The sequence below is a fragment of the Camelus dromedarius genome, chromosome 16 (assembly GCF_036321535.1).
Source record: "Camelus dromedarius isolate mCamDro1 chromosome 16, mCamDro1.pat, whole genome shotgun sequence".
NCBI lineage: Eukaryota > Metazoa > Chordata > Mammalia > Artiodactyla > Camelidae > Camelus > Camelus dromedarius.
In genome coordinates, this window is record NC_087451.1 from 16,367,000 (window position 1) to 16,389,823 (window position 22,824).

The 22,824-nt window shown below is 44.8% G+C and overlaps 1 protein-coding gene across 3 annotated transcripts; it reads right to left on the bottom strand.

Annotated features, from left to right (window-relative positions):
- Nucleotides 1-1,548: 1,548 nt before the first annotated feature.
- TEKT1 (tektin 1) lies at nucleotides 1,549-18,006 on the bottom strand. Of its 3 annotated transcripts, XM_031469516.2 has the most exons (10): nucleotides 17,649-18,006; nucleotides 15,538-15,641; nucleotides 13,978-14,776; nucleotides 12,594-12,800; nucleotides 10,201-10,366; nucleotides 7,934-8,062; nucleotides 7,103-7,246; nucleotides 5,030-5,252; nucleotides 2,225-2,421; nucleotides 1,549-1,799 (listed from the first exon to the last, which is right to left on the bottom strand). In XM_031469516.2, exons 4-10 carry the CDS (start codon nucleotides 12,781-12,783, stop codon nucleotides 1,592-1,594), a joined length of 1,257 nt encoding a protein of 418 aa, XP_031325376.1. In that variant the 5' UTR covers nucleotides 12,784-12,800; nucleotides 13,978-14,776; nucleotides 15,538-15,641; nucleotides 17,649-18,006; the 3' UTR covers nucleotides 1,549-1,591. The 3 variants fall into 3 exon arrangements, with proteins under 3 accessions (XP_031325376.1, XP_064351124.1, XP_064351125.1); XM_064495054.1 differs by lacking the exons at nucleotides 15,538-15,641; nucleotides 17,649-18,006 and having other exon boundaries at nucleotides 13,978-15,045; XM_064495055.1 differs by lacking the exons at nucleotides 13,978-14,776; nucleotides 15,538-15,641; nucleotides 17,649-18,006 and having other exon boundaries at nucleotides 12,594-13,940.
- Nucleotides 18,007-22,824: the final 4,818 nt, after the last annotated feature.

Here is a 22,824-nt window from a genome sequence, read left to right on the forward strand (position 1 = left end):
CAGCCAACATTCCTGTCCTTAGAATGATCCCCTGGCAAGCTCTTTGGGACCAAGACCTCCACTGACTGGGTCCTGGGACCTTTCCCTATGTGGTCTTTCTCACTCCCACTAAGCCTGGACTGCACTGCCCCACAACCCCAGGGATGTCTACTAGCTAAGCTGCAATTAGATGCCCGACAGGCTCTGGGGATGAATGGTGGTCAGGCCAAGGGGCTCCAGGGGCAGATGGAGCCAGTCACTTCCGTGGGACTTGGGAATGGCACTGGCTTCTGGAGACCTGGGTCTGGTCCAGTTTCTAACATTGACTCCTGTGTGACTGCAGGCAAGTCGTCTGGGAATCTTGACTTTATGTCTATAAACAGGGTCCATCATGGGTCTATCTGTCCAGGGTGGTTGTGAGGATTCAACAAGGAAATACATTTAGGGCATTTAGGCCAATGCCTGCTACAGAGTGGACCCTCCAAAAACATGAGTTCCTTTCTACAGGCCTCTGTCGGCTAAACCCTGCAGGTCTGCAGGCCTCAGAATTGCCCAGCCACGAGCCCAAAGAAAGACATCAATGATTTATTGGGTAGAGACTCTTACGAGTCCAAAGTGAAGGCCTGGAGCGACAGTACACGGTGGACGGTGGACAGCAAGCAGGATGCGGAAACAAGCTTGGTTACTCAGGGGAGGAGGAGGCTGCCATTTCATCAACTTGTTACCCACCCAGGTTCTTGGACTCTTTAATCAATAGAAATTGCTAAGAGGCCAGGTGAGAAAGGCAGGCTGCAGCACGAGGGAGCGAAAACAAGTAGCAGGTGCCCTTGCTTGGGGAGGGGCAAGCTGGTTCCTTAAATGGGGTAAAAACAGGGGCGAGTCTGTGGGCAGGGCCCAGAGGGTGGCTTAGGTGGTCTGTTCACCCCCTCAGTGGCACTGTGTGCAGGGATCATGGGCAGTCCTGTTTTTGCTCCCGGCACCTCAGAAATGGCAGTTGGTCTGTGGCCTTTTTGTGTCTTCTTGTTCATAACTGCCCTGACTGGGCATGTGTCCTGTTATTTTTAGTCCCTTTTAGTTTCTTCGTATTCTGTTGCTCGAGGAGGTGTTTGTCCAGGTGCAAGCACTGCAGTAAAGGGTCCCGGGTCCCAGCCTGTCTTAGTTTCACCCAGGGGAGGGCTCAGAGAGATGCCTACAGGTGCTGGGAAGACCTCAGGGGACTCCTGACCCAGGGCTGCTCGTCTCTCATCTAAGTTCTGTATGACCTGGACGTGCTTCCTGTAGACCAGGCAGGGGTCTAAGGCAGCAATCACCACATTGTTTTCTAGGGAAGAGAAATCTTGAGAGCCAGGAGCAATGTTTGCATGTCCTCTCAGGAGGAAGCTGGGCGTGGTCTGAATAGGGGATCCAGCCCAACCCCTGAACTGAAATAAATCTAAACAAAAATGTATTGGACCCCTCCCCCAGGCCTCAAGTCCTGTGATCTCATAAGAATGGCCTGTGCAAATACAGCGAATTGGTCCCTTAAACAACCACCGCACCAGCCGAAATGAGAGTTCCATACTACTGTTTTATGACCTGGTTTATTAAGAATGGCTTAACGAGAAGCCTCCTCTCAGCAGATGGCATCGGGCCGGAGGCCCCCGGCCCACTCCCCGTGGTCGTCACCGTCCCGCAGGGGGATGGACTTCCTCATGTGCGTACACAGCACCTCATCGATGTAGATGGTGTTCTCTTTGACCTGGATCTGCTCCTGCAGGGCGAGCTGCCTGCGATTCAGGCCTTTCAGCTCTGCTTGAGCTTGGGCTAAGGTTTCCTTTAATCTAGGACAAGAGGGAGAACGTAAAGGAATAATTTATCCCTCCACGTCACTATTTCAGAGGAAAGAGATATATATTCCCTTCTGCAGTGCAGACTCCAAACTGATGTGTCTTCCCCTGTCTCCTCCTTAAGACAGAGATTTCAAATTGGTGGCTGCAGGCCAGATACACAAGGCAGACAAACCCATGAACTGCCAATGTTTAAAGATTTTACCTGAGCATCTGGATTTGGACTTTGGAAACATTTAAACCCTGGGATCCATTCCCTGCAATTGGCTGGAGTTAGGAGAGACTGCCCTCTAGGAAGGAGCCCCTCAAACGTTATAGATGCAAAGGCCCTGGCGCACTGCCGCCTTCACCCACGCTGATGTTGCCCTGCCCTGCTCACGATCCAGGTTTAAATGGGGCCCCAGGAGCCCTCTGCCTACCTCGCAACGTTGTGGGTGATCTCGCCAACCTCCTGGATCAGCCGGTACTGTGCCACATCGCGACACAGCTCCACGTTAGGCCGATGTGTCCTGGTCTCCAGGCGTGTGTGAGCCACCTTGGCGGGCCCTTCCTGGTCGAGGATGGCTTTTTCCAGAACTGTAATGTTTTTCTCCTGGGAGGCAATCTCTTCCATGACCTTCCAAAGAGGATTAGAGTAGGTGAGGCCAGGCTGTGTTCCTCAAAACTCAACAGCAGACAGTCTTAGAAGGTTGGGGAGAGGGGACCTCCAAGCGGGGCCCCAGAATTCTTCCCTGTAGCGGTGATTGCTGGTGGGCAAGGTAACTCACCCCACCTCAGAACCTCACGGATGGAATGGGCATGAGTGGCCATTGTTTTCTCATCTCCTTCCCAAAAGCCTGGGTTCCCTGGAGAAGGCCCTCAGCAAAGGCTGGAGGCTGCCCACTTACCTTGGCACAAAGTACTTTTGTATCATGGGCGGAAAGCTGCCCATTTCCTTATCAATCCACCTGCTAGTACCAGTTCTGCCCCCTAGAGGCCTGAAGAAGGAGTGAGCAGTTTAATCTGAGTTTTGTTGGTTTCTTTGACGGTGGCTTTGTGCACAGAAAAGATTACCCAGAAGTTACTCGGGTTTTTAGGTTAATATTTAGTTTAAAATTTTATTTTTCCTGTAAGCTTTTTTTCCCCTCTTTTTAAGCTTTGCATTATAGGAATTTCCAAACATACATGAACACAGATAGTATAATGAACTTCATGGGCCCACCATCAATTTAAGCAATGAGCAATACAGGCCAACCTTGTTTTATCTATAATACCCTCTCTCCACCCCTGCCGTTAGCTTAATTATTTTAAAGTAAATCCCAGATATTATTTCAGTCTTAAATACTTGAGTTTGTGTTTCTAAGACATAAGGACTCTTTTTAAACATAAATGCAATACTTTTATCACACACACAAAAACAAAAGAAAGATTCTTTGTTATCGCCTAATAACCTAGCGTTCAAATTTCCCTGATCATCTCATATATTTTTAGTAAGAGTTGGTTTGTTCAAATTAGAAGCCAAACAAGGTCCACACATTACATCTGGTTTTCTTTAACATTTTCTTAACATTTCTTATACTTTTCTTAAGTTCAGCTCATAGACATGATACTATTTTTAAATTTAGCAAATGTTAACAATCACTTTAAATTGATTATGAGTAATAGTTGCTCCCACTTCAAACTTAGTTTGTGTTTGAACATTTGTGTAAAGCAGAATTTATAAATGTGATATATAACTTTTATAAATACTTGAATTGTCTTAAACAAGGCCTTCCAGAGTTCTTAAAAGATCTTGCCAATCTAGTAAATTAGTAAAAAGAATTAATCTTAAGTTCTCAACTATTTTAACAAAGACTTCAAATTTAAAATTTCAACTTAAAATCATAAGGCTGGATTAACTATTTAATTACGTATTTTAAGTCATAGTTTAAAAACATCAGACCAAATTCTCTTACATTTTACAAATACTTAAATCCAAAATACACAGATTCTTTAAAACAAAATTACTGATACTGTGGGTTAGATCAGGAATCAGCAAACGATGGCCTGGGGGCCGAATCCAGTCTGCTCCCTGTTTTTGTATAAACTGTGAAACAAGAATTTTTTTTTTTAAGTAACAGATTTTAGTTTTAAAAGAAGTTTTAGATTTACAGCAAAAGTGAGCAGGAAGTATAGCTTTCACATATACCCTATCTCCTCCCACACACAGTCTCCCCTACTATTAACCTCTTGTATTAGTGTGGTATGTTTGTTACAGCTGATGAACCAACAATGACACATTATTTCTTAACTAAAGTCCATTGTTTACATTAGGGTTCACTCTTCACATTGTACATTCTACGGGTTTTGACCAATGTACAATGTCACGTGTCCACCATTACAGTCTCATACAGAAGACGTTCAGAAACGCAAGCTGATTATCCTGGCTGGCCCGACTGCTCCGCAGCATATTGGTTTAGTAGTGGTAAAATTTTCTTGTGATTTCTTTTAGCTCGGGGCCAAGATTAAAATTTTTCTGAACGAAAACAACCACTCTCAACCAATGTTATCAAACACTGAGGGGCTTTGGAGATGAGCTTTTGCTCCACGCTTAAAAATATTTCTTAATGAGTCAACCTAAAATCACAAGGCAAGACAGTGCTTTCATATGCTTACTGTGGAAAAGACATTTCAACAACTAGCATGATTTGAATCACAAGTATTATCAAGCTGCTTTATTTGCTTCCTACGCTGCCAAATGTTAAGACACGAAGCCAGACCTCCGTTCCCATGCACGTTTGCAGAAGAAATATTTTCCAAGTTCCAGAAGTGTTTTTTTGGACCCCAAAGCAAGTGCAAAGGAAATTTCCATACTTCAAAATCCACTTAACTATGCAATTAAGAGCTTCTAACTACCCTTCGACTGGGAGTGATTAATCCGAAAGGTGATGGAGAATTAAAAGGTAAACATCAGGAGAACAATCTAACAGGAGTCTATAAATGTCTAAGATATTCCACAGAAGGAGGAGCTAAGGCCCAGAGTGATGAGATAGCCTGTTCTTTGCAGCCGTGAGTAACAAAGGAGGCCCGGAGTGGGGCCAAGTCCCGCTGTAGCCCCCCAAACCCGAAGCCTGCTGCTGAGACGGAGAGAGGTTAATGACCTTTACTCCTCAGTTAACCCTAGATGATGCGCTCAGAGGTCATCCTAGGTTTCCAGGGTGAAACCTTCCAAATGTGCTCTTCCCTGTCCCCTCCAGGGAGCTCACCTTGGCCAGATGAACAGCCAGCTTGTCCCTGGCGTCCTTGGTCTCCTTCAGCCCGTTCTTGAACGCCGTGTCCACCACATCACACTGCCGGCGCAGGTCGCTGGCTGTCTGGGACAAGATGCGGTCCACCAGGGCCTTCAGCGTCAGGGAGTTGTTCCTCTGCTTGTCCGCCTTCTCCACGTTGGTGTTGGAGAAGTCCAGCCAGTCCTCCAGACTCACGGAGCTGAAACAGAACCCATGCATTCATTCACCATGTATTTGGACCGCAGGTGGGGGTGTGGGGAAGGGACAAGCTACTGGAAGCCCCTGAGAAGCTAGGCCTCCCCCTGTCTTCAGGAGCACCTAGATTTCCCTATCTCTAGGGAGACTGAATGGTTGTCTGTCAGCGGTGATAGCTGCCACATTGGGGAAACTCTTGTGCTCTGGGCCAGGCACTGGGCTGGCCCCTTACAGACATCATCTCATTTAATCCTCGCCATGGCCGAGTGAGCTAACTTTCATACCCCCATTTGACAGATGACAAGAACTGAGGCTCAGAAAGGTGGAGTAACTTGGTCACAATCACACAGGGAGGGCCAATTTAAGTATCAAAATAAATTATTAAAGTCACAGATGATAACACACTGAATAAACTAGGAAAACAGGATTCTATACTGAAAAGCTATAAATAAATGAATAAACTGCTAGTTTGACAAGGAACTGCTTTATATCACAGCGAGGATTCTCAAAATAAGGTTGATTGGAAGGAAACTGACACATAAAATACATAGTTTAAGATGCTGTTTAATACATGCAAAGCAGGAAAAAACAACCCTATTGGAAGTCAGGAGTGTGGTTATCTTTGAGGGGGAGGGAGAGGACACTGATCAAGAGGGGACAGGGTGGGGGTTTCTGTGTTGGTGGTAATGTTTTATTTTTTGATCTGGTTGGTGGTTACATGGAGATTGTTTGCTGTGTGGCTAGTGGCAGCCTCTCAGATGGTCCCCAGTGACCCCTGTGTCTCCTGGAATTCACCTTTGTAGTGTCCCCTTTCCTTGAAGTGTGGGAGGACTTCATTGGCTCATTTCTCACAAACAGACGTGATGAGAGGTCATTTCTGGGATTAGGTTGAAAGAAGACTGTGGATTGTATCTCGGGTGCCCTCTCTGTTTTGCATTCTTCTGGATCACTCACTGCAGAAGAAGCCAGCTGCCTTGTCATGGGACAGCCTCGTGGAGAGGCTCAGGTGGCAAGACGTCATAATCACATGAGTCAGCTTGGAAGTGGATCCCCCACCCCACTCTAGCCAAGCTTTCCGGTGAGACTGCAGCCCCAGCAGACAGTTTGACTATAGGCATGAGCCAGAGGCATCCAGCTGAGCAGTGCCTGGGTTCCTGACCCACCGAAGCTGGGAGATAACACACGTTTATTGCTTCTAAGCTGCTAAGTTTGAGGGTAACTTGTTAATACAGCAAAAGACAGTGAAAACAATAATTCATTAAACCATATTTATTATTATTTGTGTGCTTTTCTGTCTATATTCCTTAGTTCAAAAAGAATGCTTTAGAAATTATGATGAGTTAGATTTGTGATGTAATGTTACTTAAAAATGTAAGTTAGATGTTACAGAAAAGGTATTTGATATAATCCCATTTTTGTAAAGAAACAAAATTTATTTGTGTACGTGAGTGTATACATGTTTGTATGAACATAAAGATAACACTGGTCATCTCAGGCGGTGTAATAATGGAAAGGAGTAGATAAGGGGAAATTATCACCTTGCCCTTTATATGTTTTTAAATTCTTTTACTTGTTAAAAATGAAAATATGTAAATGAATAAATCCCAGAGGTTTAGAGATTTCATATCAGATTTTCTTAAAGTGGGGCCCAACCTGGAGGGCCGAGGAGCCTCTGGGCCCTGGGTCAGGTTAGTCCCTGCTCAGCGCCTGCCTTTGCCCCAGGCCTGCCTCTTCCTGGCTCTCAGCCTGCAGTCAGGATGATGTGTGAGGTCCTACCCGCCTGTCCACGAAGCCCTGGGAGGTCACACAGCAGGGAGGAGGACAGCATGGCCGGGCCAGCAGCAACCCACTCACTTTGGCTCAACCCTCATGACGTTCTCAGAATATTTGATGTTTGGCGAGTTGTTGTTGAGGGAGAAGCAGACATCATCAATGGTCAGTGCCATAAACTTGTCCTTCAAATCTTTTTCAAGATTGTACTTGGCAGAGCGGTTCAGCCTAAAGGGAGAAGGTAAACTGGGTTTCTCCCTCGGAAAGGCCCAGGTGGTACCTATGCCGAGTTCTTGGGAGACCCTGGAAAATGAAGCTAAAGCTGGGTCTAGTGCAGGATGGTGGCACTTCCTCTGCCTTCCCATCCCCGGACACACACACAAACACACAGACACAGACACACACACACACACACACACACACACACACCCTATTAGACACTTCGTGACAAAGTAACATATCCAAGCCTGGACTTCAAGATCTTCCCTCTGGGGGTGAGGGTATAGCTCAAGTGGTAGAGCGCATGTTTAACATACACAAAGTCCTGGGTTCAATCCCCAGTACCTCCTCTAAAAAAAAAAAACCCAAAAAACCTAATTCCCCCCCGCCAAATGTTCTTCCCTCCAACTGTGACATTTTCTGATGTCATAGCATCCTGTTTGTGAGAAGTCAGCTCCCCGCCAGCAAATGGCTTTATAATCAGAGTGAAACCTACCACCAGAGGGCGACTGTCACGCATGAAAAGTTGTCCAGTTCTTACTCTGGGTGTTCCTGGGCCACCACGGGGCATGGAAAGGGCTTGTGGGACATGAAACCCCATTTGTTCTGGGGTTTCATGGAGCACAGCCTTGGTGGGCACCGCCTTTTCTAGATACTCCCAGTGCAGATGTGAGGGCAGGTCCTGGACAGCCACACCTGATCTGCTCGGACGTCTCCTCCAGGGTGCGGGTCAGCAGGGCCATCACCCCCCGGATGATCTCGGCCTCCTTGATCAGCTCCTGTTCTACTTCATCGTGGACCAAGTCGATGCCAACTCGCTTCTCCCTGATGGAGGGAACGGTGGACTGTCAGCCCCCGTGAAGCGAGGCTACTCGACATTTGCTAACTTTTAAAACTATCTGGACAGCTGGGTTGAGTAGCACCCGATCCATCTAGATGACATGATGGGGATGTACGTGCAGTTGGTGTCTATGCAACTTCAAAATAGCCAAAACACAACGGAGGAAAATTAATCGGTGACTGGTCACTTGGTTTGAAAAATGCCAGCTGGACTTCTTGGCCTTAATGTGGCCATCAGTCCTGAAGCCTTTTCCTTCTTACTGTTTATTGGAAACATTGTCTTTAACTTAGAATTTTAAAGACATCTATTTCCTCCTTGATCTTAGTCCTGTTTTTTTGACAAGGACTGAATCCAGAAAGACGCTTTATAATAATAATAATAATAATGAACAATAGTAATGCCACCATTAATATCACCCCACCACTGAGCACTCACTGTGTGACCAGCATTGTGCTGAGCTTTTCACAGGAATACTCATCCTCATGTAACCTTTCCAGTGCAGGTGAGGAAACTGAGCTTCAGAGAGGTTAAGTAACTTAGCCAATGTCACAGAACTGGGCATTACACACGCTTCTAACCACCTGCTCCCAGAACTGACCGGTCACTGGCTGACATTTTGTTCTTTCCCACCTGCGTGGTAGTGCCGGGGAGGAAGGCTCCACCACTCACCAGCTGTGTGACCTCAGGCACGTTGTCTAACTTATCTGTGCCTCTGTTTCCTCTTCTGTGAAATGGGGATAACTATTAGTACTTCCTAGGGCTGTGGCAAGGAACGACGGAGATGTGAAAGCAGACAGCATGGTACCTGGCACAGAGCAGCACGTACTCAATCCACTTAGCAACCTCTACATCCTAATCTCCCTTAGGTGTGGACTTGAGCCAACCAGATGTGGGCCTCTTTGAGCATCTGCTACTTCTCTTTGCTTCACAAACTCTCTAATTCTGGCTGTGGGATGGCTGCCTGGGTGCTGCAGAGGGTCCTGGCTAAGCTCCCTGAGGGCACAGGGTTTTCCAGGAGGGAGGAACTGTGGACAGAGCCATGGTGCATTTGGGAAACTGAAGTAGCTCAGCACATCTAAAGCACATCCCGCTGTTGGGAAGAGATACCGGCTTGGAAGGGTCACTGGCGGCCCATCCATGATGAACCTCATTTTCGAAGCTAAGAAGTTTGAACTTTATCTTGAAGGTATTAGGGCATAGGGTTAATGAAAGGATTTGAAGCATGGGAGTGACCTGTGAAAATCTGCATTTGGGAAGGTTCACTCAAAGCCAGTACGGGGGATGCACTTGATGGGAAGGGGCTACGCTGGCAGTGAGAAGACCTATTAGGGAGCTCCGGCCAGGGCTGCAGCAGGGATTAGGTCTGGAAATCAGTATCACTCCAGAGCAGAGAGGATCATTCTACTCACAGGACTTACAAGAGGGAAATTACAATAAAAAGGTACATTTGCACAGTGCTCTCTGGATTACAAAGTGCTTCCGTGTGGCTCTGTGTATGGGAGCAGACTTGTCCTCTAGTAACTGTATCTGCTCTGCCTGCCCCAAATAAAGACCACCATTTCCTGGTATCTATTGATGTGGCCATGTGACTAAACTCTGGTCAATGGGATGCAAATAGAAATTTGAATGCCAAACCCTAATTATCCCTCCTTGTTGGAAGGTAGACATAATGGCTGGAGCTCCAGCTGCCATCTTGAATCATGAGGTAACCTTGGGAGTGAAAGCCATGTGCAGCAGAGCAACAAGATAGAAAAGGTCTGGAAGCCTGACCACTGTGGCAAACCATGCCAACCCTGAATTATCCCAGACTCCTTAAATGTGAGAGACAAAGAAACTACCTCATTTAAGTTCAATGTTATTTGCCAGTTTCTGATACCCACAGCCAAACCTAGTCCTAACTTATATTTGAGTTAAGTTAGTCAAGAGTGGAGTTTGGAAATGAACCAAGCCCAGTGCTCCTTGCATGGTCCAGCACCATGGGCATGCCGAGGTAACTTCAGGCTCTGAAAGAACACATGCTCCTTTGCCTCATTCTAATCCAGCACCTGGCACAGTCAGCTTTTTCCACCCAGCATTTCATTTCTCACAACGGATGATTCATTAGAGGAACCTTCCCTCCTACCTGTATTCCAGGCACTTTTCAGTGATGTGCAAGGGCTCTTTAAAGCTCTCCAGGGCTTTCTCCAATCTGGTCTGATATGCGAGCAGATCTTCAGTTGCATATACAAGCTGCTCAAGTTTGTCATCCAACTCCTTCTTCCAGAACCTGACTTCCTCAAGTCTCTGCTCTGAGGCACACAGAGAAGTTATACCAGGGTTAATCTGGTCCCAGCGCAGCCAACTCTTGGATTAGAAACTTGAAGATTATTGTAAAACTACCTGAGATATTTCCTTTTCTTCTTAGAATGGTGCTACTTGGGGGCATCTTTACCTCTTCGTATTTATAGGAAAGGAAGGAAGGAAGGAAGGAAGGAAGGAAGGAAGGAAGGAAGGAAGGAAGGAAGGAAGGAAGGAAGGAAAGGAGTGATGTGATCTTTGTCTCATCTTTGTCCATCTGCCTGAACTTTTGTTCCCCAACTCTTCCCTTGCCCCTCCTCATCCTATGCCCTCTTCTTCTCTTTTAGTATAGTCTTTGGGTCATCTAATCCACACCTCTGGCTTCTCTTACTATCATTATGTGATGACGCCCAGATTTCTACCTCTAACTCCTAAATTCTAACTGGCTACCTACTGAACTGAACCTTCCAAATTCAAGGTCTTCCTCTGGTTTGGTCCAGCTTCATCTCTCTCTCATCTCCATCCTGCTGTTCCCCTCATGGACTCTATACATCAACTTGAACCTCATCAGTACTACATGCATCCTGCCTTTATTATCTGGTCCAAGCTAGCTCCTTGGCTTAGAACAATATCTCCTGGCCTTCTGTTGTTAAAGTTCACTCAAAAATCCAATATATTTGTTATTGAGCACCTACAATATGTCAGGCACTGCACGAGGTCCAGGAGATACAGTAGTGATGCACAGCCTCTGCCCTACTCACAAGCAGTGGGGCAGACGTGTAAACAGATCATTTCAACTCGATGTGACTATTCTAAAAACTCTGTAAAAATGTACAGCAGTGGCTCAAAGGCAGGACGCTGTGGGAGGTCAACAAAGACTTCAGAATTGAGGAGTTATTCAATATGGTCATCAGAATTGAGACCTTGTGTAAGGTCTCTCTGGATGGAGTTGAAAGACATACAAACTAGGGAGGTGTGTTCAGTAAGGTTCTTCAGTGTCGCACTAAGGACACTTATAACAGGCCTTAGAATCTACAGTGGAAGTCTTCCAGCTTCATTCTTCCTCAATGCCATTGTAAAGGCTAATTTTTTAAATGAGTCAAGAATCAATGAAGTTAACATTCAGACCTTGAAAACTTTGTTCTCATATCTATTAAAACATAGTTACTGAAAAAAAAAAAGAATGGTTTATCCTCATTTCTAACACCTACCTATCTGCACAATTATTTAGAACATGCCTGCCTATAGACGGGTATCAGGGGTAAGGATCAACCCATCAGGAGAAGCTTAACATCTAACTTTGCAGGCCTGAAGGAAGCTTTGGTTTCCTGGAGGTTGAAAAACTGGCAGCCCTTAGACCAGATTTTATCTATAGATGTGTTTGTTCATCCTGCTCAGTGTTATAAATACATCAATACAGTGTTTAAAAAATGGGTAAAATTCCATCTTTCTAGATTTTCTTTAAAAAAAAATCATGCAATTTGGCAATAGTGGATCCAAATGGGTTGAAGTTAAGTAGCAGCTGCTTCCTTACATGGAGCATGTTTTCTCCCAGTGTCCGCAGACCCCACCACTCCCTACTGCCTTAGGGTTAGGTCTTATTCAAACCCTTATGGTACCTGTCCAACCCTGATAGACTGTTGAGTTTGTGACCTCTGGTTTATCACTTCTTGGCATTTGGGAGGTTTTGTTTATTTCACTTTATGTTTATTCTTACTTTGCTCATTTAAGAGCACCACCTTTTAAATCATGTTTGCAAGAATGAAATTGTCAAGAGAGCATTACTGTTTTTTAAGACTCAGCTCAAATTTCCTCTCTAGGAAGTTTTTCCCAAACCCCCAGTGCCTTCCCCAGCCCTACTGATTTACCCCTTCCCCCCAGCACCCATCTATATTCTAATTATTAATTTTTGTAGCTTTCTCCTCCTCAATCCAGTAGCCTCTAAAAAACAGAGACTCTGATCATTCTCTGTGATAGTCTCAGTGCTGAGTCCATGGATGTTCTTAGATGCTCAACAGATATGTATCAAATCAATAAAATAGTGAATGATGGCTAGCTGAAAATCAGTGGGTTATCAGTGAACTTAAATATAGAACCTGGAGAATACACATTTCTCACTAATATTTCAAGATAATATGTTGCCACTCCTGAACATGAAATGCAAATGACAGTTTAGAGGCTATACGTCGACAGTATCATCCAGACATGTTCTCAGATTTACCAAGTGCCTTGTCTTACCTAGTTTCTTGTTCACATCACTCTGAGATTTTCTTGTGGTCTTTTCAATTTCATCCACAAGCCTCTGGCTTTCTGCCACCAGACGCTCAGACCGAGACCTTTGGGCCTCTGCTCTGTGGTACTGGCTCTTGTTAGCAATGTGCCACTCTGAGGGCAGGAATTTGGGTGGAGGTTGTAGTATTTTGGCCATTTGAGGTTTCCAAAGTCCTGGTCAAAAGCAGAATTTCTTTTAGATTCACTGAAAGCAAGTTGTCCTTTTTTTTTTTTTTTTTTTTTTTTTTTAGCATCGGTTTTTATTAAAGATCAAGAAATGAGCATTACCAGCACCTCATACCTCTGGCCACAATTCTTCACACACCCACCCCCACTACCCTACCATGCAGTGATCACTATTCCAACTTTTAATGCTATAAGTTTGTTTTTCATGTTTTTGAACTCAATATAAATGGAATCACTATGTACCTTTCTATATCTGACTCCTTTCACTCAACATCATGTTCTAAGATTTATCAGTATCACTCAGCTGTAGTTTGTTCATTTTCGTTGAAGTGTAGTATACCATTGGATGAATATACTGATATTTATCTCTGTTTTCTATTATTTGTGGTTTCCAGTTAGGGACTATCATGAGAATGCTATGAATATTCCCATAAATGTTTTTTGGTGAACACATGCATGCATTTTTTATGACTCATTAGAATTTCTGGGTCATAGGGCAGTGTTCAGTTTTAGTAGGGATTGCTAAACAGATGAACTCAGATATGTTTCTAAAAAAATGGACAAACATAACATCTATAAACTGACAATTGGTTATTGAGCCTATTCAGCAGATGAAAGAAACAAAACTTTCCCAGGACAAAGAAAAGGAGAGAACAAGAAGAAGAATGCATGAGGAGTCAGCAGGCAGAGGCCAGCAGCAACAGAGAGACGACTGTTTCACCACCTCATCTGCACACAGCTCTGCCTGTGAGAACTGCCTTCCTCAGACAGGGCTAAAGTCTGCCCCCAGCCACATTCCCTTCCCCAAAATCTGAGCACCTGTCCCTAAAGTCTTCTGGATCTCTAAAGTCTTTGAAATATACAAGGATGTAAATGGGGTCAGATCTGGACCAGGCTGAGCCCCAGGTCACCCAGCACCCTCTGACAACATGGGTCTCCTAATCCAGTCCCTCCTATGGCCCCTACCAAGTTTGTCTGCGTGTGGGACTCAAAATTTAACCCAAGACTCCTGGATAAGTCTGAGTAGCTCCCAGAGAAATCGAAATTAGGGCTAAATGAGGTCGAAATTAAACCCAAATTCGGCCTGATCCCAGTGGGCACGAGACTTTAGGTAGGTCTGAGGCTACAGTAAAGGGTTGATGGGGTGGGGCCGGGGTTTACTTACCTCAAGGACAGAACTACTACGCAACTTCAGGGTGGGAGGCTCCTTACCCTAGCTGGAGCTCGGGGCTCTTGTAGAACTGGGAGGTAAACAGCACGGTCTCCATGGCAACCAATGACGCGTTACCAAGGCAAAGGGGGCGCGGTCTAGTGCGAAGCAGCATCGCTGGAAGATTCTGCGCAGGCGCGAGTTCTGTGTTTTCCCAGCTCTGGAGACACAGGAATGTGGCCTGGGAGAGCTCGGACCAGATGCTCGGCCGTCTCAACCTACCACGAAGAGGCGGGACACCAAGCAGGAGACAGCGACCAAAACCCCTAGCTAGGAGTCCGGAGTTCTGCGGCTGGGTCACCTCCGGCCGCACTGCTCTCACTGGATCTGGGACTCCCCAGGTGTGCTTCAGGGTTGGGCTGGACGGTGTCTCCACGTCCGTCCTCGCAGCCGTCGGCTGGCCCGGGACCACTGAGCCACAAACCTGGCGCTACAGGGAGTTAGGCGCGAGAGATTCCTGGGTTTGCCGCGGCTGCGAGGGGGTTGAGAGGAGGTGGGCGGAGGAGCCGGTCCTCACACCCTAGGCCTGCCCCTCAGAGGACAGACTAGGGCGGTGGCCGGACTCAGACTAGGAGTCAGGAGTAGTTTTTACATCTACAAAAGGAGTGGATTGGAGCTCCCAGACTGAGAGTAGTGTTCAGAGTATGTTTTTTATGGTTATAATATTGGTAAGGCACTAATACGTAGAAAATAAAGGAATTACACAGTCTGGGGGGACATGCAGATTGCTGGCCTAGGTCCTTGTCCACACGGCCTGAAATGAAGAAAATGGGTATTCAAATCTCCCGCCCAAATGGCAAACCGGCAGCACCGTCCTTTATGCCAGCCAATCAAAGGCAGCCTCCCTCTAAGGGCAACCAGTCAGAGGAGGCTTTGCCTCGTGTAGCCCGCCCCGTTAACATCTCGCGAGCCCTTCGTTAGCGCCTGGGGAAACCACGAAGCGTCATGAATATTAAACACGTGGCTGGTCCAGGTGTGCGCCCAGGATCTCGTGTTGCATATTCATATTCCGCGCCCCTCAGAGGAGGGGCTACTTTCGGAGCGAAATTGCCCCGCCCCACCCACACCCCAGCAGGAGAGTCCCCAGTCTCGGCTGCTGGTGGGTGTGCAGGGAGTGGAGCCCGGGTTTCCCACCGGGGGAAGGGCCCGAGCCCCAGCCCCAGCCTTGGGTTGCATTCACAAGGACACCTGAAGAAGGTGGTCCGGCTCCTGAGTGCGTGGGGTAGGCGGGTCTCCTTTCCTACTTAGGCGAGAAAAAGGGGCGGCAACCTGGAGCGAAATAACCCTGAATGGTTTCCTTTGGAGGCCCCGACCCTGGGGTCCCCCCACCGCAGGTTACAGGAAGGGAAATTTCTTGGACCTGCTAGGAATATGATAGAATTGGTCAAAGTACATGAAATTAGCTGTATGAATTATGATCATGGGTCGCCATTGTATTTTGCATCCGTACACAGATTTAATCCTCCCCCCTCCCCCATGGGGTGGAGGGAACTAGAAAAACCTTGAGACCCTTACCAAAGAACTAATGTTTATGGTTGAGTCCTGCCAGCTGGGCTCTCCTCCGCTGCTTCTGCCCTCTGAAATGACTAAACTTGGAGGCTGTTGCATCTCTTAATACACTTAAAAAAAAAAAAAAAAAGAAAAGAAAAGAAAAACAAAAAAGAAAAAAAGAACTCTCTTTCAACTGTTTATTTTATAGTTTAAGTGTAATTGCAACTATTTGAAAATATTTTCAAAAGAAAAACCTTATTTTGCACCCACACAGGCCAGCAAAGGAATGAGTCCAATCAAGTGTGGAACAGCTTATTATCAATAATTACTCAGTGTATCTGGCATCAGTATTGGGTAGGGAATAAGAGAATGTAAAGCAGATATACAACTCAAGACTTAGAATTTGCTAAATTAGTAAGTGGACAGCCAAAGCTTATATTCAGAGTTAGGAATCCTCAGGCAAGGCGCATTTGAGTTTTAAGTGATTCTGAGATTTTTGTTGGTCGGAATAAAACTATGTTTCCCAAATTTCAGTCAGTCTAGTACCAACTTCTTCATTTTTGACATATCCATGTACCACCTGTAAAATTATTTTGATATTTTTCTTCAAACACACTCATATCTACATGTAAGCAAAATTATTTTAAAAGGCGTCCCTACATCACACCCATAAACAGAAAACTGGTATCACTTGCATGAGAGAGTAACCATTAAAATAAATGAAATGAAACAAGATGACATAAAATGTAACATGGATTAAAAACAGTGAGATAATGGAAGCCACCTAACAGCTGACTGGATAAAGAAGATGTAGTAGATGTATACAATGGAACACTACTCAGCCATAAAAAAGAACGAAAATTCTGCCATTTCCAGCAACATGGATGGATCTGGAGATTGTCATTCTAAGTAAAGCAAGCCAGAAAGAAAGAAAAAATGCCATGTGATATCACTTATATGTGGAATCTAAAAAAAAGACAAAGAACTTTTACAAAACAGAAACAGACTCACAGACATAGAAAACAAATTTATGGTTACCAGAGAGGGAAGGGGGTGGGAAGGGATAAATTGGGAGTTCAAGATTTGCAGATACTAACTAATATATATAAAATAGATAAACAACAATTCCATACTGTATAGCACAGGGAACTATATTCAATATCTTGTAGTAACTTATGGTGAAAAAGAATATGAAAACAAATATGTATATATGTTCATGTGTGACTGAAGCACTATGCTGTACACCAGAAATCAACACAACATTGTAAACTGACTATATTTCAATAAAATATATATATACAAAAAAGAGAAACACAACAGGTTTTTGTGTATTGATTTTGTATGCTGCAACTTATTAATGTTCTGTAATGACTATTTCTTAATGTTCTATTTAAAAGTATAGTTCAGTACCATATATGGAATAGACAGACAACGGAGTCCTGCCGTATGACACAGGGAACTGTATTCAATATTTTCCAGCAGCTCTTAGGAGAGTATGAAGGGGAACATGCATATATACGTGCAGCTGGGTCCCTGTGCTGTGAGCCAGGAATTAGCGCAGCATTGTGGATCGACTATACTTCAATAAAATTTTTTTTAAAGTACAGTTCAGGATGCTAAACATACATTTATTGTTTATAAATACCTATCTACTAGCGTTTATGTGGGCCAAACAAAGTCTGATTGAGCCAAACCCTGGAAAATGTAATTATTCTTTTACTATATGGTCATGACCTTGTGCATCTGATCGTTTTCATAGGAACTGCTGTTGAGTCTTGGCAGATACCATCGAGTACTTCTCAGAATGTGGGCGACCCTCCAGTAATCGCATCAGAACCTCTCCAGGGGGAACTTGGTCAAGGATGGATTCCCAGGCCCCATCATCAACCTGCTGGATCAGAACTTAGGTTTAAGAAATGCTGCCCCTTCGTGGGGCTTGCTCGGTCCTACCAGTGGTCTTCCCTGGCGTTTCACTTTTCCACAGGAAACAGAACATAAACCTCAAATTGTCCTTGCACTTGGACCAGTTCCCTTTGTTGATCTGATACAAGAATAGCTTTTTGTGCTGCAACACCGAGTTTGTTGAATAGACCCCTTGTGTCTTAGGAGAAGAAATTTAGTGCTTCATTGCTCACCGTCACTGCAGGCCCTGGTAGCTCTGAGGATAAACCAGCTTGGATTTCACCCTGGAGGATTAGCATTTCATAGAACACACAAAGCTCCTTGAAAGTCAAGATGAGGCAGGGCAAAGTGTGCACTGGGCTCTTTGCGTGGTTGGTTTCTTGTCTTGAGCCACTTGTCAGGCACAGCGACTGAAGGTGCTGAATTGGATGAAGCAGTAACATTCAAGAGTCAAACCAGCTGCAAGATGCTCCCTGGTGGGTGGAGCAAAGGCTGCTAACCCACCTCCTGCCCTTTCCACAATTAACTCCACACCTGGGATTGTAGGAAAGGAAAAGCTTTTCCTCTACCCGCTTATGTTCTGTCTCTGGGGACATGCAAATTAAACTGACAACGCGTAGAAGAAAATAAGTACAATTTTTATTGATGTTAATATGTTTGTGTGCATGGGAGCTTCCCCAAAAAAGAAGTGAAAACTCAAAGAAGCAGCTAGACATGGGGGCTTATATACCATTTTAACAAAGGGCAATACACTGTGGAGAAGTGACTAGACAAAGGGAAGGAGACCTGGGCTTCTAGGGGTGATAAATTCTGGAAAAGTGACTAGGAAATGTATGGGGAAACTAATGGACGATAAGGGTTATTTTAGTGAGGTCTGCCTATGCAGCTCCATCTCAGTGTGACCCCAGTCTCTAGTGCTAAAAGTTAGTCTCTTCTTCATGAGACAGAGGGACACATTCCTTAAAGGAAAATCCATGCCCTACTTTTAGGCAGATAAGGGGAGGGCAGAGAACTTTTCCTGGATCTGCTGTTTCTCAGTTACCTTCATCTCAAAATAATCCTAGTGCCAACATGGCATATTTTGGGGCAGCATATTCTGAGCCCTTCTGGGATCTTCAGCACATCCAGCTGGGGAGAAGTTGGACAGGAGCTGGCACAAAAGGATGATTTCAGGCAGTTTCTTGGGAATTCTAACTGCACCCCCTATCCTGTGCAGAACAACTGGCCTGTTCTCCCTACTCCTCCAGAATTGCTGTGGACTAATTTGAGAGCAGCCCTCTGAACCCAGAGAACCACGACAGTGGGATGGATGTGCCCACGTGGTGGAACAGCTCTGCGAGAAGGTAGAAACTTAGATGGTGAAAACCAAGCCTTACAGTTCAAAGGACTGAAAAATAAATCATGAGTAATTTTTTTAAAGTTTCGTGAAGTATGCGGATAAGTCCTATCTTCAAATGAGCCTAATACTATGAATAATAAACAAACGGACACCTATTTAAAATCTAAGCAACCTAACGCAAGGAAATCATTATGTTCCACTAGAGGGCACTGTGGTAACAATCTCGCAACTAGCTTATAAAATAACAGGCTCATGAGAAACGAGGGAGTCTGGGATTCGTTTATAAATTTGTGATGAGTACTGCTTTTGAGCCGAAACAAAAATCAAATGCCACTTTTACCACGGGGGTTTGTCTATGTGATGCGGAAACTACTCAAGGAGGTTTTTTTTTTCTTTCTTTTTTTAAGTCAGAATGACATTAAAAAAAAATCAAGTTGACAGGTTGAACAAAACAGAATTGCTTTCATTAGTTGCTATGTTGTTCTGTTGCTATGTGGTCTGGTAGAAGCTACAAACATAATCAAGGAGATCACATTTCCTCTGCCTCAGCCGTTTGAAAAGTTTCATCCCCCCTAAGAGTCCTCATCTCCAGTTGTGCTCGAAGCGACAGAGTTTGCCCGAGGGTTTAACTTGGGAAAGATAATCAGAGTTACAGCTGGCTTTTTTTGAACGCTGAGCACCAGGCTGGGCACGTCACAGTGGATTAGCTCTTTAATCCCCACAGCAGGGCTCTGTGTTAGGACCTATTATTATCATCTCCTTTGGACGGAGGAGGAGGCTGAGGCCATGGAGGATTGAGGGCTTACCCACGGGACACTGCTAATTGGTGGCAGAGCTGGGATTCAGACTGGGGCAGACTGAATCTAGATGCCACCTCTGAGCTATTTCCAGGCAATTCATGGCAAGGGCAGAACTAGAACCCAGCTCTCTTTGTCACAAATTAAAGAGTGACTTGAATGTTGAAAAAGATGTGTATGGGCAAGAATGGGTAGAAGCAAACTTTAGAAGAGGGCTGAGGAGAAAGACACACAGTGTCTGAGTTTGCAAAGAGATGGGTTCACGCCAAGAAGCAAGAACGTTCTGGCTGAGCCGGGATGCCCCATGTATGCCAATTCTGCACAGTACACGAGTGGCCGAGACCAGAGGGACTGCCCCTCCGCCTCCTCAAAATCCAGAGCCTGAGACCCAGGGGCTGGTGGACCTCCCAGGAGAAGCTCACAGAAGACTGCTCTTGCTTTTGGACACAGAACAGAATAGTTAGGAGTTCACCGAAATCCCCAGAGCCCTTAGTCAAGTACATTCCAAACTGTAATTGTACTTCGGTACTCAAATACAGGCACTGTGCTAACGCACATTTCTCTTGTCCTAGTTCACTGAATCTTCATAACAACCCTCGGAGGGCAGTCCATCATCTGGGAATTTGATGTGCTGGGCCCTCATGGACAGCACGTGTGGATTATGAGCGAGAAGATACATCCTGCACACAAATTGAGTATTTTAACTGCCCTCCCTTTTCTTTGAGCGATACAGCAAATTCTGTTATTAAAATGCAACCCACTTCTTAGGAAGCATGGCAGACGGCTGACTTCCCACTTCCAAGGCCTTCCTAAAATGGCAGCAAAGGAATAAAAATAAATACATATAAACCTATAAGGGAGAAAATGGGAGAAGAGACAGCATGGCTAAGACAGTCCCACAAACATTTGGAAGATGGAGAGGTGGATGGCTGATTTGGTGGAACTGGGGACCACTCTCTGTGTCCCTGCAGACAAGGAGACCAACCAGCAGAAGGGGGTTGGCTCTGTTGAACTCTAAGTTCAGGGGACTTGGAGGACCAAGGTCTCCAGAAGCTGGGAATGAGGCCTGGCACGAAAACTGGGGGCTAAAGGGCATGTGAGGGGGTGGTTAGACCTCCTTCTGCTTTTGAAAATGAACAGGCATCACAGGCAGGCTCACCCCAGCCCTCTCCACACCCCCATCGTGCCCCTCCCACCTGCACTGCCGGCAGATCTGAGAAGTTCTCTGGATAACTGATGGCTTCAGAGAAAAGAACTCTGATGTCTGACATTTTGGAGTCACGCCCCCATTGAAAAGGCTCAATTACCTTGTACTAAGTCCTTCCCATTGACAAACCCAGCCACTCCTTCACAGCCTCTATTCATCTTTTTAGTGAATCGGGTTTAGACAAGAATGGGCAGCCCAGGATCATCAAATATTTGAAAGACAGGGACCCAAACAAGTAGGAGAAAGGAATCTAGAGGAAACAGAGCTGATGGGAGCAGGAAAAAAATGTGAAAAAATAAAAGTTCTTTAAATAATTCCTTCAGAGAAATAAAATAAGATGCTATAGTCATTAAAGAAGAGTAGGATGTTATTTTTAAGGGAATTAATGAGAAAACAAGAATGAGATTTTGGAAATATTTAAAAAGGAGAGTAAGAAGAAAATACTTAAAAGAAAGTTCGAGAGGTAATGTAGAATAAGAGTTCAAGAGGTTTAAAAATAATAATAATTGAGGAAAGATAAGAATGAGGACCAGTCCAGGAAGTCCAATTTCCAACTAGTAGGAATTCAAGAGAGAACAGGGGAAAAGAGAAACGGGAGGAAGGAGGTTCTAGCAAAAACAATACCATTTTCCAGAACTGAAGGACATGAATCTCCAGATTGAAAGGTCCCACTAAGTGCCTGACATCATGAATAAAGATTCGCACCAAGATATGCCAGCACAAATTTCAGAAGACCCTGAATAAGGAAAAGATTTTCAAAGCTTCCAGAAAAAAAAAAAAAAGTACAGAAAATCAGAATGGCGTTAGACGTCTAAATAGCCACAAAGATGTTAGAAAATAATGGAGCAGTTCCTTTGAACTCCTGTGTGAGAATGATTTTCAGCCTGGAAGACTTGTAACTGGATGATCAATGAAGTATAAAAGTAGAATAAAACATTTCAAACATGCAAGGATTTAAATTTTACCTCACACATGTATCTTTTCTGAAACAGCTACTGCAGGATGTGTGCCAACCAAATGGGAAAGTAAATTAAGAAAGGAGTTGTGGAACTAGAATTCATGGGATTCAATACAGGAAGGCAGTGAAAGGAAATGCCAGGATGACATAGAGAGGGGACCAGAAGGGAGGCACTCAAGGAATAAAGAAAAGGACACGTTTGAGGACATAGAAAATAGTATCCAGAAATGCTGATGCACTTGGGGAAAAAATTAGTGATTGGTATATGGAATGCTAAGCAAATAAAAAACAAAAAGTAATGATTAGTTCTGGAAATAAAATAAAAGAACGACTCATGTAAAGGGTTTAAAATAGAAATGAGCCTAGTGCATCTGAGGACTAGCAAGAAGAGTGGAGCCGGAGCAGAATTAGGGGGAGAAGAAGACTGGGGGATGATGTCAGAGAGATAAGAGGGACCAGGATGTGAAGGCTCTGCAGACTACTGTGAGGACTTTGAGTGAGATGGGCACTGCCGCAGGGTTTTGTGATCTGACTCACATGTTAGCAGGAAACTTCTGCCTGATGTGTGAAGAATAAACTATAGCAGGGAGAAAGGTAGAAGTAAGATGCTATTGCAGGGTGAGGGTATAGCTCAGTGGTAGAGCGTGTGCTTAGCATGCATGAGGTCCTGGGTTCAATCCCCAGTACCTCCATTAAAAAAAAATAAATAAATCTAATTACCTCCCTCCCCCCCCAGAAAATAGAAAAAAAGAGATGTTATTGCAGTTAGAAGGCTAGTACAGTGATCCAATCATGATGGCCCAAGAGGATTGATGGTGGCTTGGACCAGGATTGGAGGTGTTAAGAAGTGAGTGGACTCTGGGTACACTTGGAAGGCAGAGCCAAAATATTTCTTGACATAACAGATGTGAGGTGTGAAAGAAGAAGTCAAGAGTGGCCCCAAGATTTTTGGTCTGAGCAACTGGAAAGATGAAGGGGCAGTCAAATGAGATGAGGAGACCGAAGTTGAAGCAATGACCCTGTTACCCCTTGTTGAACCAATCCCAACTTAGTGGCATAAAACAACCACCATCGTCTATTTATTATTAGCTCTCGTGGTTTTGGGGGT